Source organism: Chelon labrosus, assembly GCF_963514085.1.
Source record: "Chelon labrosus genome assembly, chromosome: 12".
Classification (NCBI taxonomy): domain Eukaryota; kingdom Metazoa; phylum Chordata; class Actinopteri; order Mugiliformes; family Mugilidae; genus Chelon; species Chelon labrosus.
This window is the reverse complement of record NC_140345.1, coordinates 30,209,878-30,235,806: the sequence shown is the minus strand read 5'-3', so window position 1 is coordinate 30,235,806 and position 25,929 is coordinate 30,209,878. Positions and strand designations below refer to the sequence as shown.

At 45.3% G+C, this 25,929-nt stretch overlaps 2 protein-coding genes across 2 annotated transcripts; one reads left to right on the top strand and one right to left on the bottom strand.

Moving 5' to 3' along the window:
• Positions 1-379: 379 nt before the first annotated feature.
• pnp4b (purine nucleoside phosphorylase 4b) lies at positions 380-15,755 on the bottom strand. The gene is made up of 7 exons (XM_084557236.1): positions 15,661-15,755; positions 12,906-13,078; positions 1,751-1,854; positions 1,388-1,563; positions 914-1,104; positions 747-826; positions 380-667 (listed from the first exon to the last, which is right to left on the bottom strand). Exons 1-7 carry the CDS (start codon positions 15,681-15,683, stop codon positions 527-529), a joined length of 888 nt encoding a protein of 295 aa, XP_084413362.1. The 5' UTR covers positions 15,684-15,755; the 3' UTR covers positions 380-526.
• A 5,715-nt stretch (positions 15,756-21,470) lies between these two features.
• Positions 21,471-23,063, top strand: ankrd34a (ankyrin repeat domain 34A; the record flags this gene model as incomplete). Its single annotated transcript, XM_084557215.1, has 1 exon — positions 21,471-23,063. The coding sequence occupies one exon, from the start codon at positions 21,471-21,473 to the stop codon at positions 23,061-23,063; it is 1,593 nt and encodes a 530-aa protein (XP_084413341.1).
• Positions 23,064-25,929: the final 2,866 nt, after the last annotated feature.

Below are 25,929 nucleotides of genomic sequence, written 5' to 3'. Positions count from 1 at the left end.
GGAACACCTGTAGGAATTAGTAGCACCAGCTTTCAAGGCTGATTCAACCTTCATTGCTGCAGAACAGCTTTAAATTGTTAACCCACTTCATGTTCCCTGAAAGAGGCCTTTTTGTATAATTCTGAAATGTACATTATTTTTCAGTTTTGAGTAACCAAACCTTTTTATTAACCTCTGGCTGTTCAGTGCTTACCTTTGTACCATTTCAAGCTGTTCATTGGACTTGAACGACTTGAATTGCAATAAATAACTGGAAGAATTAGGGAGTTCTAAAACTTTTGACTGGTAGTGTGTGTGTATATATATATATATATATATATATATGTATATAGATATAGTTATATATATAGTTATATATAGATAGATATAAACATTCATAAACAGGTGCAGCTCAATGAAGCAGAGTCTCATCAAAGTGAATTTATTTCAATAAATGAAACTGTTAATTTCAACTGTTAGTACTAGTGTGTATTATCAGTGTGTAGTACCAGTGTGTAGTACCAGTGTGTAGTACTAGTGTGTAGTACTAGTGTGTGTTGTCGGGGTGCTGCTGGCAGCGGTGGATCATGGTGGTAACGAGTCTCTGAAGAACCTCAGCCCTCATCTGACTGATCTCTAAAACCTCCTCATGGTTCACCTTCTCCTCACGACTGTAGTCCAGAGACACCTGAGGAGGACATGGGTCAACACTGGAGACAGACTGGACAGACACACTGGAGACACGCTGGACAGACACTGTTACTGACCTTGTTGGTGATGAGGGACAGACCGAGGACTCGGAGTCCACAGTGTTTAGCGACTGTCACCTCAGGAACTGTGCTCATACCTGAAGACAACAGAGAGGACAGAGAGGACATGAAGACAAGTCTCTCCAGGACTGTGCCCTCCAGGATGTGTCCGTCCCCTGTCTTACCCACGGAGTCACAGCCCAGGATCAGCAGCATCCGAGCCTCAGCAATGGTCTCAAAGTTGGGGCCGCTTACCATGCAGTACACCCCCTCCCTGAGGACGTCCCTGCAGCCCAGCTCCACGCTCACGTCCCACGCCAACATCCTCAACTCCTTACTGTAGGCGTCAGACATGCAGGGGAACCGAATCCCAAACCTGCAGGGGGACAGACAGAGGGACAGACAGGGAGAGAGACAAGGATACAGACAGGACGACAGGGAGACACAGAAAGAGACAGAAAGACAAGGAGAGAGGAGGACAGAGTGACAGGGAGACAGGAAGAGAGACAAGGAGACAGGCAGAGACATGTCAATAATCAACACAATTAAAATGAAGATGTCATAAAGATCTGTCTGTCCTCCTGTCTCATTCCTGTCTGTCCACCCCTCTACCTGTCTGTCCACTTGCATTTGTCCTCCTGTCTGTACACCTGTCTCACCTCTCATCGTTGGGGCCACACAGCGGGTGTTGTCCAGCGAACCCCGGCAGGTTGATGTGGTCTTTGATGATCATGATGTCTCCGACCTTAAAGTCTGGACAGATTCCTCCGGAGGCGTTGGTCACCAGGACAGACTCCACCCCCATCAGCTTAAAGATCCTCACTGGGAACGTCACCTGAGACAGGGGGACAGATGGGCAGACAGTCAGGTAGATAGACAGGTGGACAGGGGAACAGAAAGGGAGATAGACAGATGGACAGACAGGTAGATAGATGGGGACAGACAGGGGATAGAAGAGGTGGACAGACTTTTGGACAGACAGGGGGACAGAGAGGTGGATGAAGTCTGGATTGTTAACTCACCTGACAGAGGGAGTAACCTTCGTACAGGTGGAAGTGTCCCTGCATAAAGACACAGGGAGTGTCCTCAATTGTCCCAAATACCAGACAGCCTTCATGTCCAGCAACTGAGAAATAGACAGACAGACAGAGAGACAGAATCCGAATCAGAAATCACAGAATCACAGTATGCATAAACAAAATAAAATAAAATAGTAAATATACACATACGCAAATATACAAAAATAAATACACTGTATTCACAACAAACAGGAACATTTACAGTGGGATGGTGGTGGGTTTGATGTGTTAATGGGGGGGTCCTGGCGTTGTTAACCATGTTAGTGGTCCTACACTCGATGGCTCTCAGCCGTCTGTTAAATAGTCTGTGTCCAGGGTGAGAGGGATCAGACACAATCTTAGCTGCTTCAGAGTCCTGGAAGCGTCCAGCTGGTCTAGAGACGTCAGACTGCAGCCAATCACCTTCTCTGCAGAGACAATGACACGCTGCAGTCTGCTCCTGTCCTCAGCAGAGGCTGCAGCATACCAGGTGGTGATGGACTCAATGATGGCAGTGGACAAGTCAACCATCATTGACAGGTGCGCAGGCGCCGACTTGAGCGGCTGGTGCTCCCGACCTCCTCCCACCACTACCTATTCCACCAGCCCTCTCCAGAGGCATAGCAGCAACCCCCCACCAAGGACAACAACGACGACCTGCTTCACAGCTGACCAGGTGAGGAGACGGCTGAGGACACTCCATACAGGAAAGGCTGCATGCCCATAAGGCGTCTGTCCGAGAGTGCTTAGGGCCTGTGCCACCCAGCTGTGTGGAGTCTTTCAACTGCAACTGGTTTTCAACATGAGCCTGAGTCTACAGAGGGTACCTGTGCTGTGGAAGACATCATGCCTCGCCCCAGTGTCAAAAACAACACGCCCCTGTCAGCCCCAGTGACTACAGACCGGTGGCCCTGACCTCCCACATAATGAAGACCTTCAAGTGACTGGTTCTGGGACAGCTGCGAGACATGGTCGACACTCAACTGGTCCCTCTCCAGTTCGCCTACCAGCCTGCTCAACCGTGCATATGCTCACCTGGATAAACCAGCAAGCACTGTGAGGGTCACATTCTTTGACTTTTCCAGTGCTTTTAACACCATCAGGCCGACTCTTCTGGGTGACAAGCTCAAAGCTATGCTGGTTGATGTCCCCCTGGTGTCCTGGATTGTTGACTACCTCACTGGAAGACCACAGTATGTGCGGCTGCAACACGGTGTGTCTGACAGGGTGGTCAGCAGCACTGGGGCTCCACAAGGAACAGTCCTCTCCCCCTTCCTCTTCACCGTCTACACCGCGGACTTCAACTACCAGACAGAGTCCTGCCGCGTTCAGAAGTTTTCTGATGACTCTGCGGTAGTAGGATGTATCAGTGATGGTGAGGAGGCTGAGGACAGGGCTTTGGTGGGAAACTTTGTCACATGATGCGAGGACAACTTCCTGCAGCTGAATGTGACAAAGACAAAGGAGCTGGTTGTGGACATGAGGAGGAAAAAGGCTCCAGTGACCCCTGTTAGCATCAGGGGGGCCAGGTGGACATTGTGGAGGACTACAAGTATCTGGGAGTGTACATCGAAAATAAACTGGACTGACTGGACAGACTTTTTGAGGAGACTGAGGTCCTTCAACATCTGTCGGACAATGTTGAGGATGTTCTATGAGTCTGTGGTGGCCAGTGCGCTCCTGTGCAGATGCTAATAGACTGAGCAAACTGATCCTGAAGGCCAGGATGTTGTAGAGGTGGAACTGGATTCTTTGAACACAGTGTCAGAGAGGAGGATGTTGGTAAGAGTGGAGCCATCCTGGACAGAACCTCCACCCACTCCACAACACACTGGCCAGTCTAAGGAGAACCTTTAGTGACAGACTCATTCTACCCACATGAACCACAGAACACCACAGGAGCTCATTCCTCCCGCTGAGTGTTGGTCACTCTTAACACCTTTAACACTTCAGACACTGTTAATTTACCTCTGTATATTGTGAATACTTGTGCAATATTGTTTCTTCGTCTCCGTCTCCGTCTTCTCCCGCTTACATCTCTCAGACGAGAGATATAATCCCTCCATCATGTCCTGGGTCGGCCCCGAGGTCTCCTCCCGTATGTCCGAGCTCCTTACCCTATCTCTAAGTCTGAGCCTGGCCACCCTGCGAAGGAAACTCATTTCGGCCGCTTGTATTCGCGATCTTGTTCTTTCGGTCATTACCCAAAGTTCATGACCATAGGTGAGGGTAGCTCGACCGGTAAATTGAGAGCTTCACCTTTCGGCTCAGCTCTCTCTTCACCATGACCGACCGGTTAAGCATCCGCATCACTGCAGATGCCGCTCCAATCGGCCTGTCGATCTCCCACTCCCTCCTACTCCTTAAATTGCCCCCCGGGGACAAATAAAGTTTTCTGAATCTGAATCTGAATTACCCTCACTCTTGAACAAGACCCCGAGAAACTTCAACTCCTCCACTGGAGGCAGGACCTCCTCCCTGACCCGGAGTGGGCAGTCCACCCTTTTCCGACTGAGGACCATGGCCTCAGACTTGGAGGTGCTGATCTTCATCCCAGCCGCTTCACACTCGGCTGTGAACCGCCCCTGCAAGAGCTGGAGGTCGCTGTTCGATGAAGCTAAGAGGACCACGTCATCTGCAAAAAGCAGGGACGAGATCCTCCGATCACTGAACCCGACACCCTCCCCCACCCGGCTGCGCCTAGAAATTCTGTCCATAAAAATTATGAACAGAACCGGTGACAAAGGGCAGCGCTGGCGGAGTCCAACCCTCACTGGGAACAGGTCCGACTTACCACCGGCTACACGGACCGAACTCGCACTATTCTGTCCTCAGTGTGTGTGTCTGTGTACACATCGACAGATAGCGAACAAGCTTCAAGATAAACTCAGCGGCTGGAGTAAAGTTGAATGGTCTTTACTGATGTCTTCGTTCTCATGAAACAATTTTGTAAAACTGAAATGATACAAAAATATAGCACTAATTACTGACTGGTTCCTTAAATAATATAATATGTTCACAGATACGATAATGCAGTTAACTGTAGTTATAGTCTACTGTCAAAGCAACATTTACATGTAAATAAACTAAACATTACACTTACTACACGAATATCTGTGTAACAACAGAATTCTCTGAAAAATGTGAACACAACTTACAAGCGATAATTTTCCTTGGCACGAACAGCGGGAGGAAAGGAGATGATAGCTGGAGCTACAGGCCGACCGCATGGCACGTAAAGCCAATGCTTTCTGATCAGACTCTCTGCATAGTGTCATGTGACTAAATCTACCTATCAGAACAAAGGCTGGAACTAAATAAGTAAATAATGAGTTACTCTTAAACACCAGTAGGGGGAGCAAAGGCATTACAAATACAGACAAGTTCACATAAAACATGACACTCCCCGCCTGGTATTATACAAATACCACTATCTGAATAAATTGAACATGTCTAAATGACAGAGAAAACTAAATTCACTCTGTGTCTTCCGCACTCTTGAGAAGAATCGTCTCAGAGATGGGTCTCAAGAAAGTCTTAGCTGACCCAGATCTTGTGACCTTGAGTTCAATCTTCCTGACCTTTCCATCTTGGTCAGGGAATGTTTTCGTAACCAGAGCCATCGGCCACTCATTCCTCTTTACCTGGTTATCTTTAAGCAGGACCAAGTCACCTTTCTTCAGATTAGGACGTACTTCCTGCCATTTGCTGCGGCTTTGAAGCGTTGGTAAGTATTCGCGTCTCCATCTGTTCCAAAAGGTGTTGGCCAGATGCTGAACCTGTCTCCACTGCTGGCGGTAGAGATCTTTGCTGTCGAAAGTTCCCGGAGGAGGAGGGTAAGTACACACTTTCTGTGTCAGGAGTGAAGCAGGGGTCAAAAGAAAAGGTGAGTCTGGGTCTGAAGAGATTGGCACAAGTGGCCTGGCATTAATAATCGCCGTGACCTCTGCCATGAAAGTTGACAACACCTCATGAGTGAGGCGTGAAGGACTGGTTTGCATGAGCATGGAGTTCAGTATCCGCCTGGAGATGCCAATCATTCGTTCCCAAACTCCTCCCATGTGGGAGGAATGGGGAGGATTGAAAACCCAGGTGCAGCCTTCTTCACTCAAGTACTTCCTAACACTGGGCTCTTCAGGATCAGTGAGGAGTACATGCAGTTCCTTGCAGGCACCTGTAAAGTTGGTTCCGCAGTCGGAACGAATTTGTTTAGCGGGTCCTCGCAGAGCAAAGAACCGACGCAAGGCGTTAATGAAACTAGATGTGTCCATTGCTTCGATTAACTCTATGTGCACGGCGCGCGTGCTCATGCACGTGAAAAGCACTGCCCACCTTTTGCTGTTGGCTTGACCTCCTCGAGTTCGTCTTGTGGTAATAATCCAAGGGCCGAACACATCAAGTCCCACGTAGGTGAAGGGTGGTTCTGTGCTCAGGCGATCGGGGGGCAGATCTGCCATCTTCTGCTCAGCAGTTCTTCCACGAAGCTTGTTACATATAACGCATTTGCGAAGGATACCGTTGATACATTTCCTGGCACCAACGATCCAGAACCCTGCTGTGCGGACAGACCCTTCAGTAAATATACGTCCTTGGTGTTTGACCTTTTCGTGGTAATACCTCACGAGTAGCGTTGCAATATGACTACGGCCTGGGATGACGAGAGGCATTTTTTCTCCTGTGTCGAGCGCAGACTGGTTAAGCCTGCCTCCTATTCTTAGAAGGCCATCTTTGTCTACATGGGGGTCGAGTTTTCTCAGAGGACTGTCTTTTGAGATGTTCTTCCCGGCAGCCAGACAAGAGAACTCTTTGCTATAGGTCTGTCTTTGCACACACTTGATGATGAGAGTTTCTGCTTTGAGCAGCTCTTTTGCTGTGTGAGGCCTTTTGCATTGATGCCAGCCATTACAGTCCTTATGCTTGGCCATTGCAGAACTCCTTCGAGACTGAATGATATGCGTCAGAAATGCTATGGCTCGCACCAAAGACTTCCAAGATGAGAACCGTTCAAAACGATCACATCCCAGGTTAGCTGGAGGAACTGAGAGCGTGGTAGCATGAGTACGCACCTCGGTGTCGAAATCTGGAGCAACCAGCTCGTATGACTCCTCTTCTGAAGTGGGCACTTCTTCAGGCAGGGACAGGAAAGGAGGCCCAGTGAGCCAAGTCGTGTTAGCAAGCTCAACTGCAGATACAGATCGAGTGGCGTGATCTGCCGGATTCTGAGTGGTGCAGACATAGTGCCACTGCTCAGGTTTGGTGGACTTCCTGATTCGCTGTACTCTGTTGGAAACGTACACATAAAAACGTCTGGACTGGTTATATATATATCCTAAGACAACTTTGCTGTCTGTGTAGAACTGCACTGTGTCTACACTGATGTCTAACTCACTCTCCACTAACTCTGCCATTTCTACTGCTAATACAGCTGCGCCCAGTTCCAGCCTTGGGATAGTGTGAGCAGCTGTAGGAGCTAGTTTCGCTTTCCCTAGGACAAACCCTACGTGGCACTTTCCATCCCTGTTGATCACCTTCAGGTAGGCTACAGCAGCGATGGCTTTCACCGAGGCATCTGAGAAGATGTGGAGTTCTTTCCTGCAGGCTGTGGTAAGGGTAGTAGGAGTGTAAGCTCTTGGAATCCTGAAGTCACTCAGACTTTGTAAGGAGTTTTTCCATATTCTCCATTCCGCTTCCTTTTCATCTGGAAGTGGACTATCCCAGTCGAGGGCCTCGCCGCTGGTAAGTTTGCGCAGTAGGAACTTCCCTTGAATGGTGATCGGAGCGATGAGTCCGAGAGGGTCGAAAAGACTGTTTACAGTGGCTAGAACACCTCTACGGGTAAAGGGTTTCTCTGTAGTTGCCACTCTAAAGGTAAAGAAGTCATGTTTGAGATCCCAGCTGAGCCCTAAGCTACGTTGGATGAGGTCTGAGCTGTCATCGAAATCCAGATTCTGAAGACCCTTCGCATGGTCTTCTGGAAGGAACGCATCCAAGACTTCAGAGTCGTTTGACGCTATCTTATGGAGCCGCAAGTTTGAGGCAGCAAGCATCTCTTGTGTTCTTTTGAGTAGGTCGATGGCCTTGGCTGCTGATGAGAAGGACTTGAGGCCGTCGTCGACATAGAAGTCTCGCTCTACAAAGTGTTTGGCATCCGTGCCGTATTCACTTGCTCCATGTTGTGCCGCACGATGAAGACCGTAGATGGCTACCGCCGGTGACGGGCTATTGCCGAATACATGGACTTTCATCCTGTACTCAACAATCTCATTGCTGGGTTTGTTGTCCTTGAACCAGAGGAACCGAAGAAAGTCTCGATGATCTTCTCTGACGACGAAGCTATGAAACATCTGCTCAATGTCCGCTATCACGGCCACTGGCTCTCTTCGGAAACGCAGCAAGATTCCAAGTAAGCTGTTGTTCAAATCCGGGCCAGTAAGCAGCACGTCATTCAATGAGACGCCACGGTGCTGGGCACTGGAGTCAAAGACAACTCTGATTTGAGTTGGCTTACGAGGGTGGTATACTCCAAAGATGGGTAGATACCATCGCTCTTCTCCTTCTGACAATGGCGGAGCTAACTCTGCCTGGTCGTGATCAAAGATCTTTTGCATGAAGCTCAGAAAGTGAGTTTTCATCTCAGGCTTTCTTTCTAGAGTGCGTCGAAGAGAAGTAAGGCGACTGAGAGCCTGCTCTCGGTTGTTTGGGAGCTGTTGCCGAGGGGACCGAAATGGAAGGGGTGCCACCCAACTATTGGTGTTGTCCATGCACATCTCTTTATCCATAAGCTCCAGGAAGAGCTTGTCTTCGATGGAGAGACCCACTTTATCATCATCCTTGGTTCTTTCAAAGATTGAGCTGCCGAGGCTGCAGTCATTAAAGACTGTGGTGCTAAACCTTTCCTTCACTTTAAGGTGCTTGGGGCATGGAGTGAGGAGAGACGGACGTCCATTTTCAAGCACGTTGGTCCGGAAGGAAGTGACAGCCTCTGGTTTGTGGGCCGAGCCTAAGCAGACATTACCAACGACAACCCAGCCAAGGTCTAGTCTCTGTGCGTAGGGGGCGTTGGGAGGACCATTGCGATGCTCTCTGACCTTATGAACCTGCAGGATGTCGCGTCCTAGAAGGAGTAGTATCTGAGCTTCTGGATCTAGATGTGGAATCTTATAGGCTATGGACTTCAGGTGAGCATGGTGTTGCGCAGCTGCAGGTGTTGGGATCTCCGACCGATCATCTGGCATGTGATTACACTCGATGAGCGTGGGAAGCATCACCCTTGTTGTTCCATCCAACGACTCCACCATAAACCCTGTAGCTCTTCTTCCAGATGTTTCTGTAGTACCTGCACACGTACGCAGTGTATATGGAGAGTCTAATCCTGTAATTTGGAAGAGGTTGAAGAATTCGGACCTAGCTAATGACTTGTTACTTTGTTCGTCCAAAATAGCATAAACCTTAATGGCTTTGTCTTGGTGTGCCTTGGGATAGACTCTCACTAGGCAGATCTTAGAACAAGATCTAGGTTCCTTGCCACTATCGCAAACTTCTGTGCACCTGGATGTGACTGCTGACTGAGGAGCTTCTCCTTCGCCCTCCCCGCCATGCTCTAAGGAGGGGTCTCTAATGTCCCATGGAGCAGGTCCAGGGTGTAGTGCAGCAATGTGGCCATCACTCTCACATTCTTTGCACTTCAAGGCCATTTCACAATTCTTTGCAAAGTGAGCAGTAGAAGAGCAACACTTAAAGCAGATGCCGTTCTCTTTAAGATAAGCCTTGCGCTCTTCGAGTGGCTTGCTTCGAAAACCTCTACACTTTTTTAGAGGATGGGGTTTTTTATGGATGGGGCATTGTTTATCAATGTCACCCAACTTGCTGCTTGCACTGTCTGACTGAGAAGCTGAGTGTTGTGATGCCACTTCAGTTTTGTGAGCAGACACATGACCTTTGATGTATCCTGACCTCCTTTCCATTCGTTCAGGCTTCGATGGATCTGTGGAGAATCTGTGGGAAGTATTCGATGGAACCGAAGGGAGGGTCGAGAGTGTGAAGCTGGGGTCGTTTCTTCTGCGTGCTTCATTACATATGAAGTCTGTGAAGAAAGCAAATGGAGGAAAAGATACATTGTACTGCTCCTTGTACTGAGAACCGTGAGCTAACCACTTCTCTTGCAGACTGTATGGCAACTTCCCAACGATAGGGTTGACTCCCCTGGCGGTATCCAGGTATGAGAGACCAGGTAAGTAGCCCTCAGACTTGGCAGACTCTAACTCCCTTAGCAGGTCTCCCAGTTCCCTGAGCTTTAAAGCATCCTTGGGACTGATTCTAGGAAAGTTCTCTATCCTTTCAAAAAGAGCTCTCTCAATTACTTCGGGGGAACCATAACACTCCTCTAAGCGACCCCAGGCCATCCTTAAGCCTATGGCAGGGTTAGCGACATGCACGGAACGAATCCTCCTGACATGCTCTGAAGACTGATTTCCTAACCACTTTGTTAAGAGGTCAAGTTCTTCACTTGCGCTTAAGTTAAGTCCTCCTATGGCATTGTGAAATGAGGACTTCCATGCCCAGTAGCTTTCTGGGCGATCATTGAACTTGATTAGGCCAGAGTTTACAAGCTCACGACGCACTAAGTACCTTGTGATATCACTCATACCAGTCCTATCATCAGGATGCGGCTGTAATGAGATCCTGTTGAAAGAGGAAGGGAGGGTTAGCAGCAGAGGGCTGGTGATGAACTGCTGGCGTTAGCCCTTTGGGTTGCTGTGCCTTGTGGTCGCTGTTGTCCGTCGTGGTGCGTTGGCGAACCACCGGCGTTGCCCACTCTGGCTGCTTTGCTGCAGAAACATCACTTTTAGGTAAGGCATGAGGAGTGCCATTGTTATCTCCAGGGGTGCGCTCACTTTTTTCTGTTTGGACGTCAGGTTTGACAGGTGGCAACAAGGATGGTGTATATGGTTTAAGTTCTGGAGGCTCCGCATCACTAAGATGTAGCTTGGAGTGCTGTTCGACATAGTCGCAGGTGCGCTGCATGGCGATGCGAACTGAATCGTGGTGACTCCTGCTGCCCTCTCTGTCTTCTGCCTCTGCTGCTGCTTCAAGGACTTCAGCTTCTGCCAAGGCTACAGCTACCTCTTTCTCGTGTCTTAACGTTGATAATTCAGCCATTATGCGTGCCTCTTTTACTTTCACGTCTGCAGTTAGACGGGCCTCTTCCACCCTCAACTCAGCAGCTAAACGAGCCTCTGCTAATTTTAATTCAGCTTCCCGCTGAACGAAAGGTGCGCTTGCACGTACAGCTTCGGCTCTAGCACGGGCTCTGGCTGCTGCCCTGCTAGCTGAGGAAGAATTAGATGATGAGACAGAGCACTGCGATTTTGCCTTGGGTGCGGCATCCTTTTCTGTAACATCATGACCTTTGTCAGATGATCGTTCCTGTCTAGCTTCACTAGCATGTGACATCATAGACTGAGCTCCTCTAACGAGGTATGAGAAGAGTTGGATGTAGAGACCTTGCGTGTGTGGCGTTGAGCTAGCACAATACCTCACTTTCCTTGATGCTGTAGTGCCTGCCGTGAAGACGCTTTTTTACTATTCTGTCCTCAGTGTGTGTGTCTGTGTACACATCGACAGATAGCGAACAAGCTTCAAGATAAACTCAGAGGCTGGAGTAAAGTTGAATGGTCTTTACTGATGTCTTCGTTCTCATGAAACAATTTTGTAAAACTGAAATGATACAAAAATATAGCACTAATTACTGACTGGTTCCTTAAATAATATAATATGTTCACAGATACGATAATGCAGTTAACTGTAGTTATAGTCTACTGTCAAAGCAACATTTACATGTAAATAAACTAAACATTACACTTACTACACGAATATCTGTGTAACAACAGAATTCTCTGAAAAATGTGAACACAACTTACAAGCGATAATTTTCCTTGGCACGAACAGCGGGAGGAAAGGAGATGATAGCTGGAGCTACAGGCCGACCGCATGGCACGTAAAGCCAATGCTTTCTGATCAGACTCTCTGCATAGTGTCATGTGACTAAATCTACCTATCAGAACAAAGGCTGGAACTAAATAAGTAAATAATGAGTTACTCTTAAACACCAGTAGGGGGAGCAAAGGCATTACAAATACAGACAAGTTCACATAAAACATGACACGCACCCTCCAGCACCCTAGGGCAAGGAGCTGGTCCATGGTTCCACGTCCGGGACGAAAACCGCATTGTTCCTCCTCGATCTGAGGTTCAACAATCGTCTGAACCCTCTTTTCCAGCACCCTGGCATAGACCTTGCCGGGGAGGCTGAGGAGTGTGATCCCCCTATAGTTGGAACACACTCTCTGGTCCCCTTTTTTAAAGATGGGGACCACCGCCCCGGTCTGCCACTCCAGAGGTACTGCCCCTGATGTCCACGCAAAGTTGCAGAGGTGTGTCAGCCAGGACAGCCCTACAACATCAAGAGCCTTGAGATACCCAGGGTGGATCTCATCCGCTCCGGTGCATTGTGGATCGGGCAGCAGACCAAGGCGGGAGGGCCTTGGCGGTCTGATCCTCGGTTATGGAAGCTGGCATTATTGTTTCTTTTACTTTAAATGCATCTTACTTCATTTTTTTTATATATTTTTGTACTACTTTTATTCTATTGTATTTGCTCTGTCAACTAGCAACTGTCACTTTATGGGAGCAACAGCAACAAAACTATTTCCTTGAAAGATTAATAAAGTATTCTGATTTTGATTCTGATTCTTTGGAAGGTTAAATTTCTCTCTGTCTCCACTCCTGAATGCATTCTCCTTCTCCAACCAGAGACAGACGTTTATCATCATCATGTGTTCTTCTAATCGTCTCCAGTCTCTGGTTCAGTCCAAAGAGTCATGTGACAACTGGGTGCCCATTTATCTTCAGGAAGTAACTTGGTGCAGCCAAGCCTTCCAGAATGCATTTCACTACTGGTCTACCTAGCTCGTTGTGATCGTTCTCGTTTTCAAGTTTTACTTTTTATTTATTTGATTTGTTTTTTCATGTTGCAGTTCTGTTCGATTAAACTGAAATACAGAAATAAACTTCAGACACGTGTGAAAGAGGTGAGAAGTGAATAAGAAAAGAAAGTTACCTGTGCTGACGGGGAAGTTGGGGATGTCCTGGTACCTGAAGGTCTGTTTGTTGGCAGCTCCATCAGCCAGAAGACCGAGTCCAGACCCACAGATCACAGCCACCTTCGGCCGGTGACTGGTCTGGTTCAGCAGCCACTCGGTCGTCAGTTTGTAGTCATCAAAGGAGCAGCAGCTGGAATGAGACTTTCAGTTAAACCTCCACCCTGATGACAGCTACACCCTGCCAAGCCAGTAAGGAGCGGCCCCGAGTCCCTCCGCCTGGCGGGTTCATCCAAATGTTCTGTATCTAGCTACCAGTTGATCAGTAGGTCATACAACAGAGTGTGTGGTATTACTGTGACTTTAAACTATAAAACAACAGTCCAAGTATATTTTATTCTAAAAGTGTTAACTCAAACCTCTCTGCTCCACTCTGCCATGCTGGGTGTCATTAGTAACTAGAGAAGCTACTCTTTCTATTGATACCAAGCATCACATATCTGGAGCTAACCAGCTAGCCTCAGCTAACCAGCTAGCCTCAGCTAACAGAGAAAACAAACTGGCAAACTTTGACTTTCTCAGTCATCATGTCAAAATGTCTTCTTCTGTCTCAATATTTCATCAACTAATGTAACTGATCTAGTTTTATTATCTTCTGTCCTTTAGAGTCTATCCACATGATTCTACATCAACTATGAACCACATGGTGACTTGACTGACAGAATCTGAGCCCTGTACCTCTATTACATACATTATCTTTGTCTCCATCTAGTGGTCTAATGGTGGTACTAGAGATAACAAACACAATACAGCCATCTTGTAGTGAAAGTTAGCTTAGCACTGATATGTAGCATGCCTTGGTGACTGGTTTCCCTGGGTTAGGTTTGGGGACAAGGAAGTAATCTTTCTCCTGAAGAGAAAGTTACTTATGCGCAGGCATAGGTTGTATCTTCCATAAGTTAGAGCAGGATTTTTAAATTAGCTCCTTTTCCTATAAATAAATAAAAAAAACGTTTTGTTTTTTTTAAGGTAAAAGAATTTAAACGATATTAATCAAAATGATAAAAACAAATCTCAAATTATATTCAATATAGGGACCCCCGGGAAGAGTCAACCACACCAGTAAACTAAATGTAAGTTTTCACTACTGCATTAGAGGGTTATTTTAACTCAATCATGGTCAGGTATAGGGTTCCAACTATCGGTTATGGTCAGGCACAGGGTTCCCAGTGTCTGTTAAGGTCAGGTGCAATGTTCAAAGTGTCAGTTAGGGTTAGGCAAAAGGTTCCAAATGGTTAGGTTTAGAGAAAATAGAAACAGGGTAAGGAGGTAAAAATGTGCACAAATTAAAATTAAGAGACATTAAACAAAAATTTAATAAATAAAATAAATAAATTAATAAATAAAATAAAATAAATAAAAATTAACTTGAAATAAATTCAGTCATGTTGTTTTGAATACCCTGTTTCCAAGATCATACCCATCTAGCTAAAAATATTGTAACCCACCTCTCACTCTGATCATCTTGTTAGGGTTAGGGTTACATGTGTGAACCACATGGAGGAAATCTCAATCTTCTTCTGGATTGTATAATGTGCACAATGGTAGAATGTGATGATGTCCAGGCTAAATAAAATGTCCAAAGGTTGAATTGTGTGTACATTGCCTCCTGTAGTGGAATCAGTAGTATTCTGTAGCCAGATTCACTTTCAAGAGGTAAAAACTCAATGTGGAGCACTGTGGGTTCTTTGGTTCTCCAAATGTCCAAATGGAGAGTGGGCCTGGTTCTATTTTTACTAGAACCTTTGTAGAATATGTGCGCTTTGTGGTATTTCTAACAGAGAAAATACACTTAAAACATATTTTAAAATTACTGAAGGACCATTTAACTAAAGGACCAGTCAGATGAAAGTTCTGTCTGCAGGCCCAGGGCTCTATCTGATTTCTCAAAAATAAAATTAAGTTAGAAGAAAAGAGTTATAAGAACATTTCTGTCTCTGGTCAAACCAAGTGTAACTGACAGAAATGTGCTGATAAACAGGTTTTGTACAGTGAAAGAGGAGGACGACACTCAGAGAGGATTAACCCCTTGTTGCCAAGTATCGCGAATTCGCGACGCACTGTTTCCACTCAGACTGCAGCCGAAATAACGCATGTAATGCTCCAATGTTGGTTTGTGCAGATTTAAAAAATTCCTAGGAACCTTTTGCAAGTTCTAGTTTCTCGTAGGACCGGTCGGAGTGGTAAGCAAAAACATAAATATTTAATTTCTTTATATAATTGAAAAATCAATTCAGGCGTCAAGGGGTTAACAGACAGAGGTTTCTGCAGAATTGAATCTTTGTGAGGAAAACACAGAAACTTACCTTTTACTGGACTAACTATCTGAGTTTAATTGGAGATCTGAACTTTATTGTCCAACCAGTCGATAAGCTGAAAGCTGCACTTCTCATTTATCACATTTAATATCTGTAGAAAATCTTTATTCAGCGGAATAAAACAATGAGTCTAATGATTTAAATACACATTAGGGCGAATATAGTCCCTAATAGAAATTCACTAATGTATTGTAGAAATGAACAGAGCTGCATGTTGACGTCAGTCTGTTTCAGACTTTTTTAAATAAAACAGGTCAGAGACGTAACGTCTGTGAAAGTAGAGATGATTTTATCATTTTAGAGTAAACAGACAGAGACACAATCTGATCTGAGATCAGTTTCAGAGACCAGAAGAAATCAGGAAGATAAAACTCAATAAATGTATGGAGAGTCTCACCAGGAGCTTCCTTTGGTGTGCATGGTTGGGCCGCAGGGAGAGAAGAAGAAGAAGGAGACAGCGAGTGTCTTGTTGTCTCATTGGCCAATCAATGAGTAGACAGTCGGGGTCATTGACTCTGTTTATTGGACGGTTAAAGTTCAGCAGGTGGATTCAACAACATCATCACATCTGTTCAGTTTCACCAGAGGCCGCGGTTTTACCAGGACTCAGATAAATAATATAAATATATTTATGGTGACATTAGGGCCATTATTGAAATCAGTCTGAGGATTTAAGACATCACTAAGGCATTTGATTCACTAGTAAATCTGTCTTAAACTACAAAGAAATTATTAGAACCAGTCATCAATGGAAACAACAGAATGAATAGAATCATCAATAGAATCAACAGAAAACCTCGTCCTGAAACGATGTGACTCGTTGATGCTGAATCTGAAACTTTAAATTCTCCTCTATTTATAGCATCATGTCCCACACATCTGTTTGACTATTTGTTCCCTGCAGAATAAGTCCAACAACATTTTACATTTGAAACTGAGACATTTGTCACAATTCCGTCCACCTTAGTCCACAAAGTCCACATTAGTCCACATAGTTCACATTAGTCCACAAAGTCCATATTAGTCCACATTAGTCTACACTAGTCCACATTAGTCCACAATAGTTCACATTAGTCCACAAAGTCCACATTAGTCCACAAAGTCCACATTAGTCCACATTAGTATACACTAGTCCACATTAGTTCACATTAGTCTACATTAGTCCATATTAGTCCACAGTAGTCCACATTAGTCCCCATTAGTCCACATAAGTCCACATTAGTCCACAAAGTCCACATTAGTGTACACTAGTCCACATTAGTCTACACTAGTCCACAGTAGTCCACAAAGTCCACATTAGTCCACATTAGTCCATATTCATCCTCATTAGTCTACACTAGTCCACATTAGTCCACATTAGTCCATATTAGTCCTCATTAGTCCATATTAGTCCTCATTAGTCTACACTAGTCCACATTAGTCCACAAAGTCCACATTAGTCCACACTAGTCTACACTAGTCTACACTAGTCCACAAAGTCCACAAAGTCCACATTAGTCCACATTAGTCCACAAAGTCCACAAAGTCCACACACACACACACAAACAGATAAAAATGAAAACATAGGACAGCAAACTGTTATTATGATATATTAACATTGACAAGAATGAGTGCCTAAATCTCTAGCTGAATCTTTTCACCTCATATGAGAAGCTACAGTAATCTAAACAGGTTTTCAGATTAACTGGGAGTGTGTTCCATGTTTTCACTGCGTTAAAGGAGAAAGCTGATTTAACTACAGTTCCCCCTCATGGTGGACCTGGTGGTTCTACCCTCTCTATCAGCACAGGGCTGGACAAATCTCCTCAGAGGTGGAGGTGCGGCATTATGAATGATTTTGTGTAACAGACGTAAATTTGTGTACATTATTAAATTATCAAAATTGAGTAGATTGTGTTTCATGAGCATATGAGACTGGTCAAAATGTCATGTCTTTTACATACAATCAGATTTGTTTTATGAATCTCTTGAGGACCGATGTGAAACAGATGTTCTTTAGCTAGTTTAGTTTATTTCTTACAGGGACCATGTACAAAATGCATTAATCACTTAAAAAGAGAGAAGATAGACTGGACCAGATTTAGCAAATTAGCAGCTAATTTCCATCTGCAGTGCCAGGGCAGGTACGCTGCTCTCAGATCTGATCTGAGTGACCCGGTGATTATTCATCTCAGACCTCAGGTTGGAGTCAGACTGGATCATGGACTGTACAGTAGGACAAACCTGAACAGGAGTTCCTCAACTGAGTCCTCAGATTTTTCCATCCTCGTCAGACGATGGAAAATCTATCTATCTACCTGTCTATCTATCTATCTATCTATCTATCTATCTATCTATCTATCTATCTACCTGTCTATCTATCTATCTATCTATCTATCTACCTGTCTATCTATCTATCTATCTATCTATCTATCTATCTATCTACCTGTCTATCTATCTATCTATTTATCTATCTATCTACCTGTCTATCTATCTATCTATCTATCTATCTATCTATCTACCTGTCTATCTATCTATCTATCTATCTACCTGTCTATCTATCTATGTGTGTGTGTGTGTGTGTGTGTGTGTGTGTGCGTGTGTTACCGTGGGAACCCTTCTGCAGGAATTCAGCTCATCGGTTTCCATAGAAACAGTCTCCATTATAGCATCAGTCTGTGTGTGTGGTCCAGGTTCTGTCATGTTGTGGAGACCAGTCAGTGGAAGACAGAAGGCCAATGTGATGACGTCCTCTGGATGTCCTCTAGATGTCCCCTGACTGTCATCTGAATGTCCTGTTACTGTCCTCTAGGGATGTCCTCTGGATGTCCCCTAGGTATGTTCTCTTGACTGTCCTCTGGATGTTCTAGATTCATGACTGTTTGGGGTTTGGTGCCTTGCTCAGTGGTACTTCAGTGGTACATGTTGAGGAGTCTGATGATGAGGAGACACGTATGTAACAGGAAGTGTAGCAAACAGGAACTATACCGTTTCCATGGTAACTAGTTCCTTCATCAACCTCTTCCTCATCTACAGAGATGCTCTGGTCGTCAGTGTCTCTGTCTCTTGCTGGTCTCATCACCATCACCATCATCATCATCACCATCATGTTTAACCTATTATTAACCAGGTGTATGACGACGGGGGGGGGGGCGGGCCCACCCTGACCGTGTATCCGCTCGGAGCGGCTCAGACTGCCGAGGAGGGGGAGGAGGGGGAGGAGCTTGTCAGTCGGTAACAGTCGGTAACGGAGAGCAGCAGCACGGTCTCCTGATGAAGAGGATGCTGCTTCTTCAGCTCAGCGGTAAGAAAGGAAGCTAACGCTCCATCCTCTTCCTCTACATCCTCTTCCTCTCCTCCATCCTCTTCCTCACCTCCTCCTCTTCTTCACTGCAGCGGCCCATTCCCTTCATCTTCCTCATCAGGAGTTTAACAACGCAGATTGATTCATATGTAGCCTGACACCAGATGATGAAGATGATGATGATGGTGCAGAGGCATCATCTCATGCTCCGTGTGCATGTGTGTCAGTACGCGCACACACGTGCACGCGCGCCGCCGCTGCTGCTTACTGTGTGTAAATATAGAAATGAGTGCGTCAGAGCGAGTGACGTAGAAAACTGAGCTGCATTCCTCCACAGCCCATCTTCATCATCTTCATCTTCATCACCTTTACCATCATCATCATCATCATGGAGGAAGGCTCAGTGTGTGTTGCATCATGAGTCAATCAGTCAATCAGGGTCTCTGGTCCTGGTCCTGGTCCTGGAGCAGTGTTGTTCTTCATCTTTAGTCCATGAAGAACAGAACCAGAACAGACCAGGGTGAGGGTTTGATGTCTATTTGTCTGATTGTGTAACTGAGGCACGCCTAACGTCCACATGTCCACGTGTCCTCATGTCCTCATGTACACATAGGACACGTTTCCAGGTGTGTGAACTGATAGTTGCTACTGTTGTGAGGACACACACTGATAACTGTGCGTTTTGTCTGTCTTTGATCATATCCTCAGCTCTACCTGTCTATGTCTCTTTGTCTCTCTGTCTCCCTGTCTGTCTCTGTCTCTGTGGCTCTGTCCGTGTCCCTGTTTTTGTCCTGATGTGAAGCTCAGACCATGAAGAAGTTTCATTAGTTTCTCATGAATAAACTGAAGCAGAACAAACAGTGTCCTCATCAACAAGGACAAAGACCACAATGGATGATGGTCTTCAGACATGGAGACAGTCAGGGAGACACTGGTCCCTGGATGAAGATGATAACATGAATGGGTCAGACACACCTGTTCAGGTAACAACAGAACAACGTCATTTTATAATATGACAAACATGGAGGACACTGAATCCATGTGGACGCAGGAGACGTGGAGACACTGTGGTCATCTTCTTCAACTGAATCGATTCAGGATGGAAACAAACATGTAGGACACAGAGTGATTTTTGATTATTGATCCATGCAGTTAAAGTTCAGATAATCACATGACCTCACTAGAAATAAAACCTTCACTTCCTGGAACTGGTGAAATCACTGGTACCACAAAAAACATCTGGACCAGAAAAAAACTAAAAACATCTTGACCAGTGAGACTAAAACATCTGGACCAGTAAAAAACTAAAAACATCTGGACCAGTGAGACTAAAACATCTTGACCAGTGAGACTAAAACATCTGGACCAGTGAGACTAAAACATCTGGACCAGTAAAAAACATCTTGACCAGTGAGACTAAAACATCTGGACAAGTAAAAAAACTAAAAACATCTGGACCAGAAAAAAACTAAAAACATCTGGACCAGTGAGACTAAAACATCTGGACCAGTGAGACTAAAACATCTGGACCAGTAAAAAACTAAAAACATCTGGTACAGTGAGACTAAAACATCTGGACCAGTAAAAAACTAAAAACATCTGGACCAGTGAGACTAAAACATCTGGACCAGAAAAAAACTAAAAACATCTGGACCAGTGAGACTAAAACATCTGGACCAGAAAAAAACTAAAAACATCAGGACCAGTGAGACTAAAACATCTGGACCAGTAAAAAACATTTTGACCAGTGAGACTAAAACATCTGGACCAGTAAAAAACTAAAAACATCTGGACCAGTGAGACTAAAACATCTGGACCAGTGAGACTAAAACATCTGGACCAGTGAGACTAAAACATCTGGATCAGTGAGACTAAAACATCTGAACCAGAAAAAAACTAAAAACATCTGGACCAGTGAGACTAAAATATCTGGACCATCAAAAAACTAAAAACATCTGGACCAGTGAGACTAAAACATCTGGACCATCAAAAAACTAAAAACATCTGGACCAGTGAGACAAAACCATCTGGACCAGTGAGACTAAAACATCTGGACCAGTGAGACTAAAACATCTGGACCATCAAAAAACTAAAAACATCTGGACCAGTGAGACAAAACCATCTGGACCAGTGAGACTAAAACATCTGGACCATCAAAAAACTAAAAACATCTGGACCAGTGAGACTAAAACATCTGGACCATCAAAAAACTAAAAACATCTGGACCAGTGAGACAAAACCATCTGGACCAGTGAGACTAAAACATCTGAACCAGTAAAAAACTAAAAACATCTGGACTAGTAAAAAACTAAAAACATCTGGACCAGAAAAAAATAAAAACATCTGGACCAGTAAAAAAATAAAAACATCTGGACCAGTGAGACTAAAACATCTGCACCAGAAAACATCTGGACCATTGAGACTAAAACATCTGCACCAGAAAACATCTGGACCATTGAGACTAGGAACATCTGGACTAGAGAGACTAAAAACATCTGGACCAGTAAAAAGTAAAAACATCTGGGCCAGGGAGAGTAAAACATCTGGACCAGTAAAAAACTAAAAACATCTGGACCAGTAAAAAAACTAAAAACATCTGGACCAGTGAGACCAAAACATCTGGACCATCAAAAAATAAAAACATCTGGGCTAGTGAGACTAAAACATCTGGACCGTTGAGACTAAAAACATCTGGACCAATAAAGAATAAAAATATTATTAGTAAATGTTGTTTGTTTCTTTTACTTCATCAAAGATCTAAATCCTGCCGTGATCAGCTGATGGATCAGCTGATGTCGTCAGTCTGGTTTTCAAGTGGTCTTACCTGTGTCTGTTTCTCCTGCAGGTCATGTGACTTCTCATGGACAATGGCTGGTCAGCGTTGAGTGAGCGTCCCGTGGGCCGGAGGTCTGAGAACAGGGAACATGGGAGATGGGGGACCCCTGCAGACCGAGGGGAACGCCCTTCTCAAGGCTGTCTTTCAGGGGAAGCTGAGGCTGACCCGCCTGCTGCTGGAGGGCGGCGCCTACATCAACGAGGGCAACGAGCGCGGAGAGACGCCGATCTCCGCTGCCTGCATCGCGAGCTATGACGACTCTCAGACTCGGCAGAGGATGGTGAGGTACCTTCTGGAGAAAGGCGCTGACCCAAACATCCCAGACAAGAGCGGCCGGACGGCGCTGATGCATGCCTGCGCAGAGCGGGCGGGGAAGGAGGTAGTGTCACTGCTGCTGGAGAATGGAGCTGACCCTAGCCTCAAAGACTACTCCGGCTCTTCGGCCCTCATCCACGCCATCAACCAGGGAGACCGCGACACGCTGCAGGTGCTGCTGGATGCCTGCAAGGCCAAAGGCAAGGAGGTGATCATCATCACCACCGACACGTCTCCATCTGGCACCAAGAAGACCAGACAGTACCTCAACTCCCCCCCATCCCCTGGCATTGTGGACAAACTGTCTCCGGCCTGCATGTCCCCCTCTGAGGTGGAGATTGGTACTACCTCTCCTGCAGGAGACAAGAGCAACGAGGAGGGGATCTTCAGCTTTGCTCTCACCTCAGCGTTACCTTTACCTTCAGCTCGACCTCCCACAGAGAAGAAACCGCCGCCTCGGAAGCTGCTGAAGAGGCTGAACTCGGAGCCCTGGGGCCTAGTGGCTCCGTCAGTTCTGGTCCCTCAGGACCGGATAGACGGGGGTTTGGATGAGGAAGGCGGCTGTGACCTGAGCGGGATGATGGCTGAAATGAATGGCCTGTCCATCACGGAACCAGTCCGACCGCTGCTGTCACGACGTCACAGCATTGAGACCCACGACCCTTGCTCCCCCAAACTCATGGACCGGTCCTGTTCTGAGGACTGCGCCGCCCTGTCCGCTCCGTCCTGGGCCGAAAAAGTTCAGCAGCACCAGATCCTGTACCGCAGGAACACAGCTCCAGAGACCCAGGAAAATGCTGGCGGACCTGGGGCGGTCGCGGCCCGGGCCTTGGCTCACCCTAAACTGACCCGGATGGAGCATTATGAGTCGGACACCCACCTCTGCCCCGAGTCCATCCCAGGATCTCCAGACTCTGGCCGGGTGTCGGTGGAGCGGAGGAGGTACAACGCCTCGCCGCTGTCGCTGGTCACCTGTTCGTCCAGGGAGTCTCTGGAGAACATCCCCAACTCGGTGTCCCCCATCACCATGCGCCGGCGGGCCCCGGGTCTTCTGGAGCGCCGGGGCTCCGGGACACTGCTGCTGGACCACATCTCTCACACCAGGCCCGGCTTCCTGCCCCCACTCAACATTAACCCCCAGAGACCCATCCCTGACATCCGGGCTAACGGAAAACCTACGTCACCCGTCCATGGCGGGCACAAGCTCCTGGTCCCTGTTGCCCCTGCTTCGCCCAAACGAGGCCCTGACTTTAAGACCAAGAAGAAGCTGATGAGGAGACACTCAATGCAGACGGAGCAGATGAAGCAGCTCTCCACCTTCCAGGAGATCCTGGCCGAGAAGGTTGTAGAGTCCAACGGAGATTGATGAAAGGAGACCAGGAGCAAAGCATGCTGGGTAGAGATTCACAAGGGCGATGATTCGCTGGGAAGCTTCTTAGATTGTCAACGTGTTTGAGGAAAGCTGCACCAGCAAGTTCAGATCCAGATTAAACTTTGAGGTTAACGTTTTAACAACACTACAATACCCATGGTCCTCTGCCACGGAGAAGCTGAGGGGGGAAATTATTTAAACTGTGAACATCTTCAGCTGGTTCCATCTAAACTGAAACTACTTAAACACAGGAAGCTGAGACTGAAAGATTGAAATGAGTTTAGTTTTATTCCTCATTTACTGTCTGTGAAGATTTATCTGAGACAAAGAAGTGTTCAGCTCTAAATGTCTGGTGAGGAGTTTAGGCTTTTATCACCTGAAGGTCACATGATTAGAGTCTGATAATTACCTGATACTCATCTAGACCTGGACCTGGACGAACCTGTTTAGACGACAACAGCGTGTTCTCCAGAGAAGACAAATCTTTAAAGACGTCTGAGCTCTAATCTAGATCCATGTGAACATTTGAGGAGACTCTGGACTTTAATGGTTCATTATAAAACCACCAGGTTCATAAGAACAGGTTCCTCTAGGTCCAGGTGAGGTCAGGTTGTTAACAGACTCTAGTCATGTGACCTTCAGGTGGACTCCACCCACAGATGTTCCTGATAAAAAACATGACTTCATCTCATCATTCAACCAATCAGAGGGCTAGAAGCATCCAGCTGATCTTCCTCCTGATGAATTTTAAATATCAGTCAGTATTTTACAATAATAATCATTTATTATTCTGAACTGGTTTTATTTGTTGTTGTAATAAGTTCATGTTTGACATCAGTCAGAAACAGGAAGTTCTCAGCTGGAACAAATATGACAGGAAGTCTGAACTCTAAAAGAGTTTATGATCTGAACTTTAGTCTGAAGTGGTTTTAGCAGGTTTCAGGTGAACCTAGGTGGTTCTGGTGGGTCCTGGTTGGTCTTCGTTGGTGCAGCTCTCCTGGTTCCCGTCCCTGATGAAGCTTCTAGTTTCCTGGAACTGATTCGTAACGAGACTTGTTTAATGTTTACAGATGCAGAATTTGCACCGTTTCCATTTTTATCTCAGACAAGGAGTCTGGATCTGGATCTGGATCTGGTCCTTCATGAAGAGTTCTTCTTCCTGCGCTGTGTGTTGTATATATTTATTTAGTCCTGATCAGTGTCTGATGGTTTATTGTTATTGAAAACCCAAAGAAGTGAAGTGATCTGAACCAAAACCTGCTGAGTCTGTAAATATTGTAGATATGAAGCAGGACGACGGGAGTTTGATTCAAATAAAGAAGCTTCATCTGCTGCTACACAAGTTTTCTCCCTTCAGTCAACCAGTAGGAAACATGCTTATTCTAAACTCATCAACACGATCACACACAGAAAACCTTTGTCATTTCTTTACGTTCGGTTCAAATCTCCTGCTCACTGTTACCATGACAACAGAGTCACAGAAATAAAGTGAGGTGGTGAACCTCCTCAGTAGTGGTGTGCGATACTGCTGGATTTGGTATCAATCCGATACCAAGTAAGTACAGGGCCAGTATCGCCAATACCGATATCAATACTTTTTAATAATAAAGGTGGATGCATCATCAATCTAAATCTGAATGAATTTTCATGACCTTTAAGTCTTTTTGTGATTTGCCGTTTGGATTAATCAGTTAAAATCCAGTACAGAATTTGGGCAAAGTTTATAAGTAAATGGAAAATACTTCATTATCACAATAAAGGTTTTTGTTCAGAAACAACACAAAATTATCACTTGAGAACAAATGAAAACAAATTCTTTTTCAGGCAGTGTTCAGAAACTACAAACAATACAAAACACTAAATCTCTCCCTTCATTGCACTTCTTTCTGGATTTTTTTTAAAATAAAAGTGTACAAAATTATCATTCCACTACGACGGAGTACTAGGGCCACATTGAGGAAAAAAAAAATCACAAACTTCGAGAATAAAGTCGTAATTTATGAGAATAAAGTCGTAATTTACGAGAATAAAGTCGTAATATTATGAGAATAAAGTCGTAATTTATGAGAATAAAGTCGTAATTTACGAGAATAAGTCATAATTTTATGAGAAAAGTAAAACGGAAGTAGGTCAAGACGAGAAAAGGTGAGCAGGTAAGGTTGCTGTCGGCTAAACGTTTATTAAACTGTTCTGCTCACTGAGCAAATCTAGGTTTTAGTTAACCTACAGGTTAACGTTCGTTACATGTTGTTTAAGAAGTTGGGGTAATGCTGTCTGGCTAACGTTACTCTTTTGCGTATCTCCAGAACGGAAAATGGTAGCGACTTAATGAAACCGGGAGATGCAGCCTTTATATGTCAAGCCGTGAAGCTCCGGGCAAATTCAACCTGGGGGCTTTATTCTCATAAATTACGACTTTATTCTCGTAATATTATGACTTTATTCTCGTAAATTACGACTTTATTCTCGTAAATTACGACTTTATTCTTGTAATATGACTTTATTCTCGTAAATTATGACTTTATTCTCGTAAATTACGACTTTATTCTCATAAATTACGACCTTATTCTCGTAATATTATGACTTTATTCTCGTAAATTACGACTTTATTCTCATAAATTACGACTTTATTCTCATAAATTACGACTTTATTCTCGAAGTTTGTGATTTTTTTTTTCCTCAATGTGGCCCTAATGCTCCGTCGTATTCCACAACAAATATTATAAAAAATGTAAAACAAATTCTTTTATCAAGTAGCATGTATGTCCTGCAGTGTCCCTGTACGGCCACTAGGGGCAGACACAACACCTCACCTGTTGGTTATCACAGGTGAGGTCATGCAGCTTCTGATTCTGGTCGT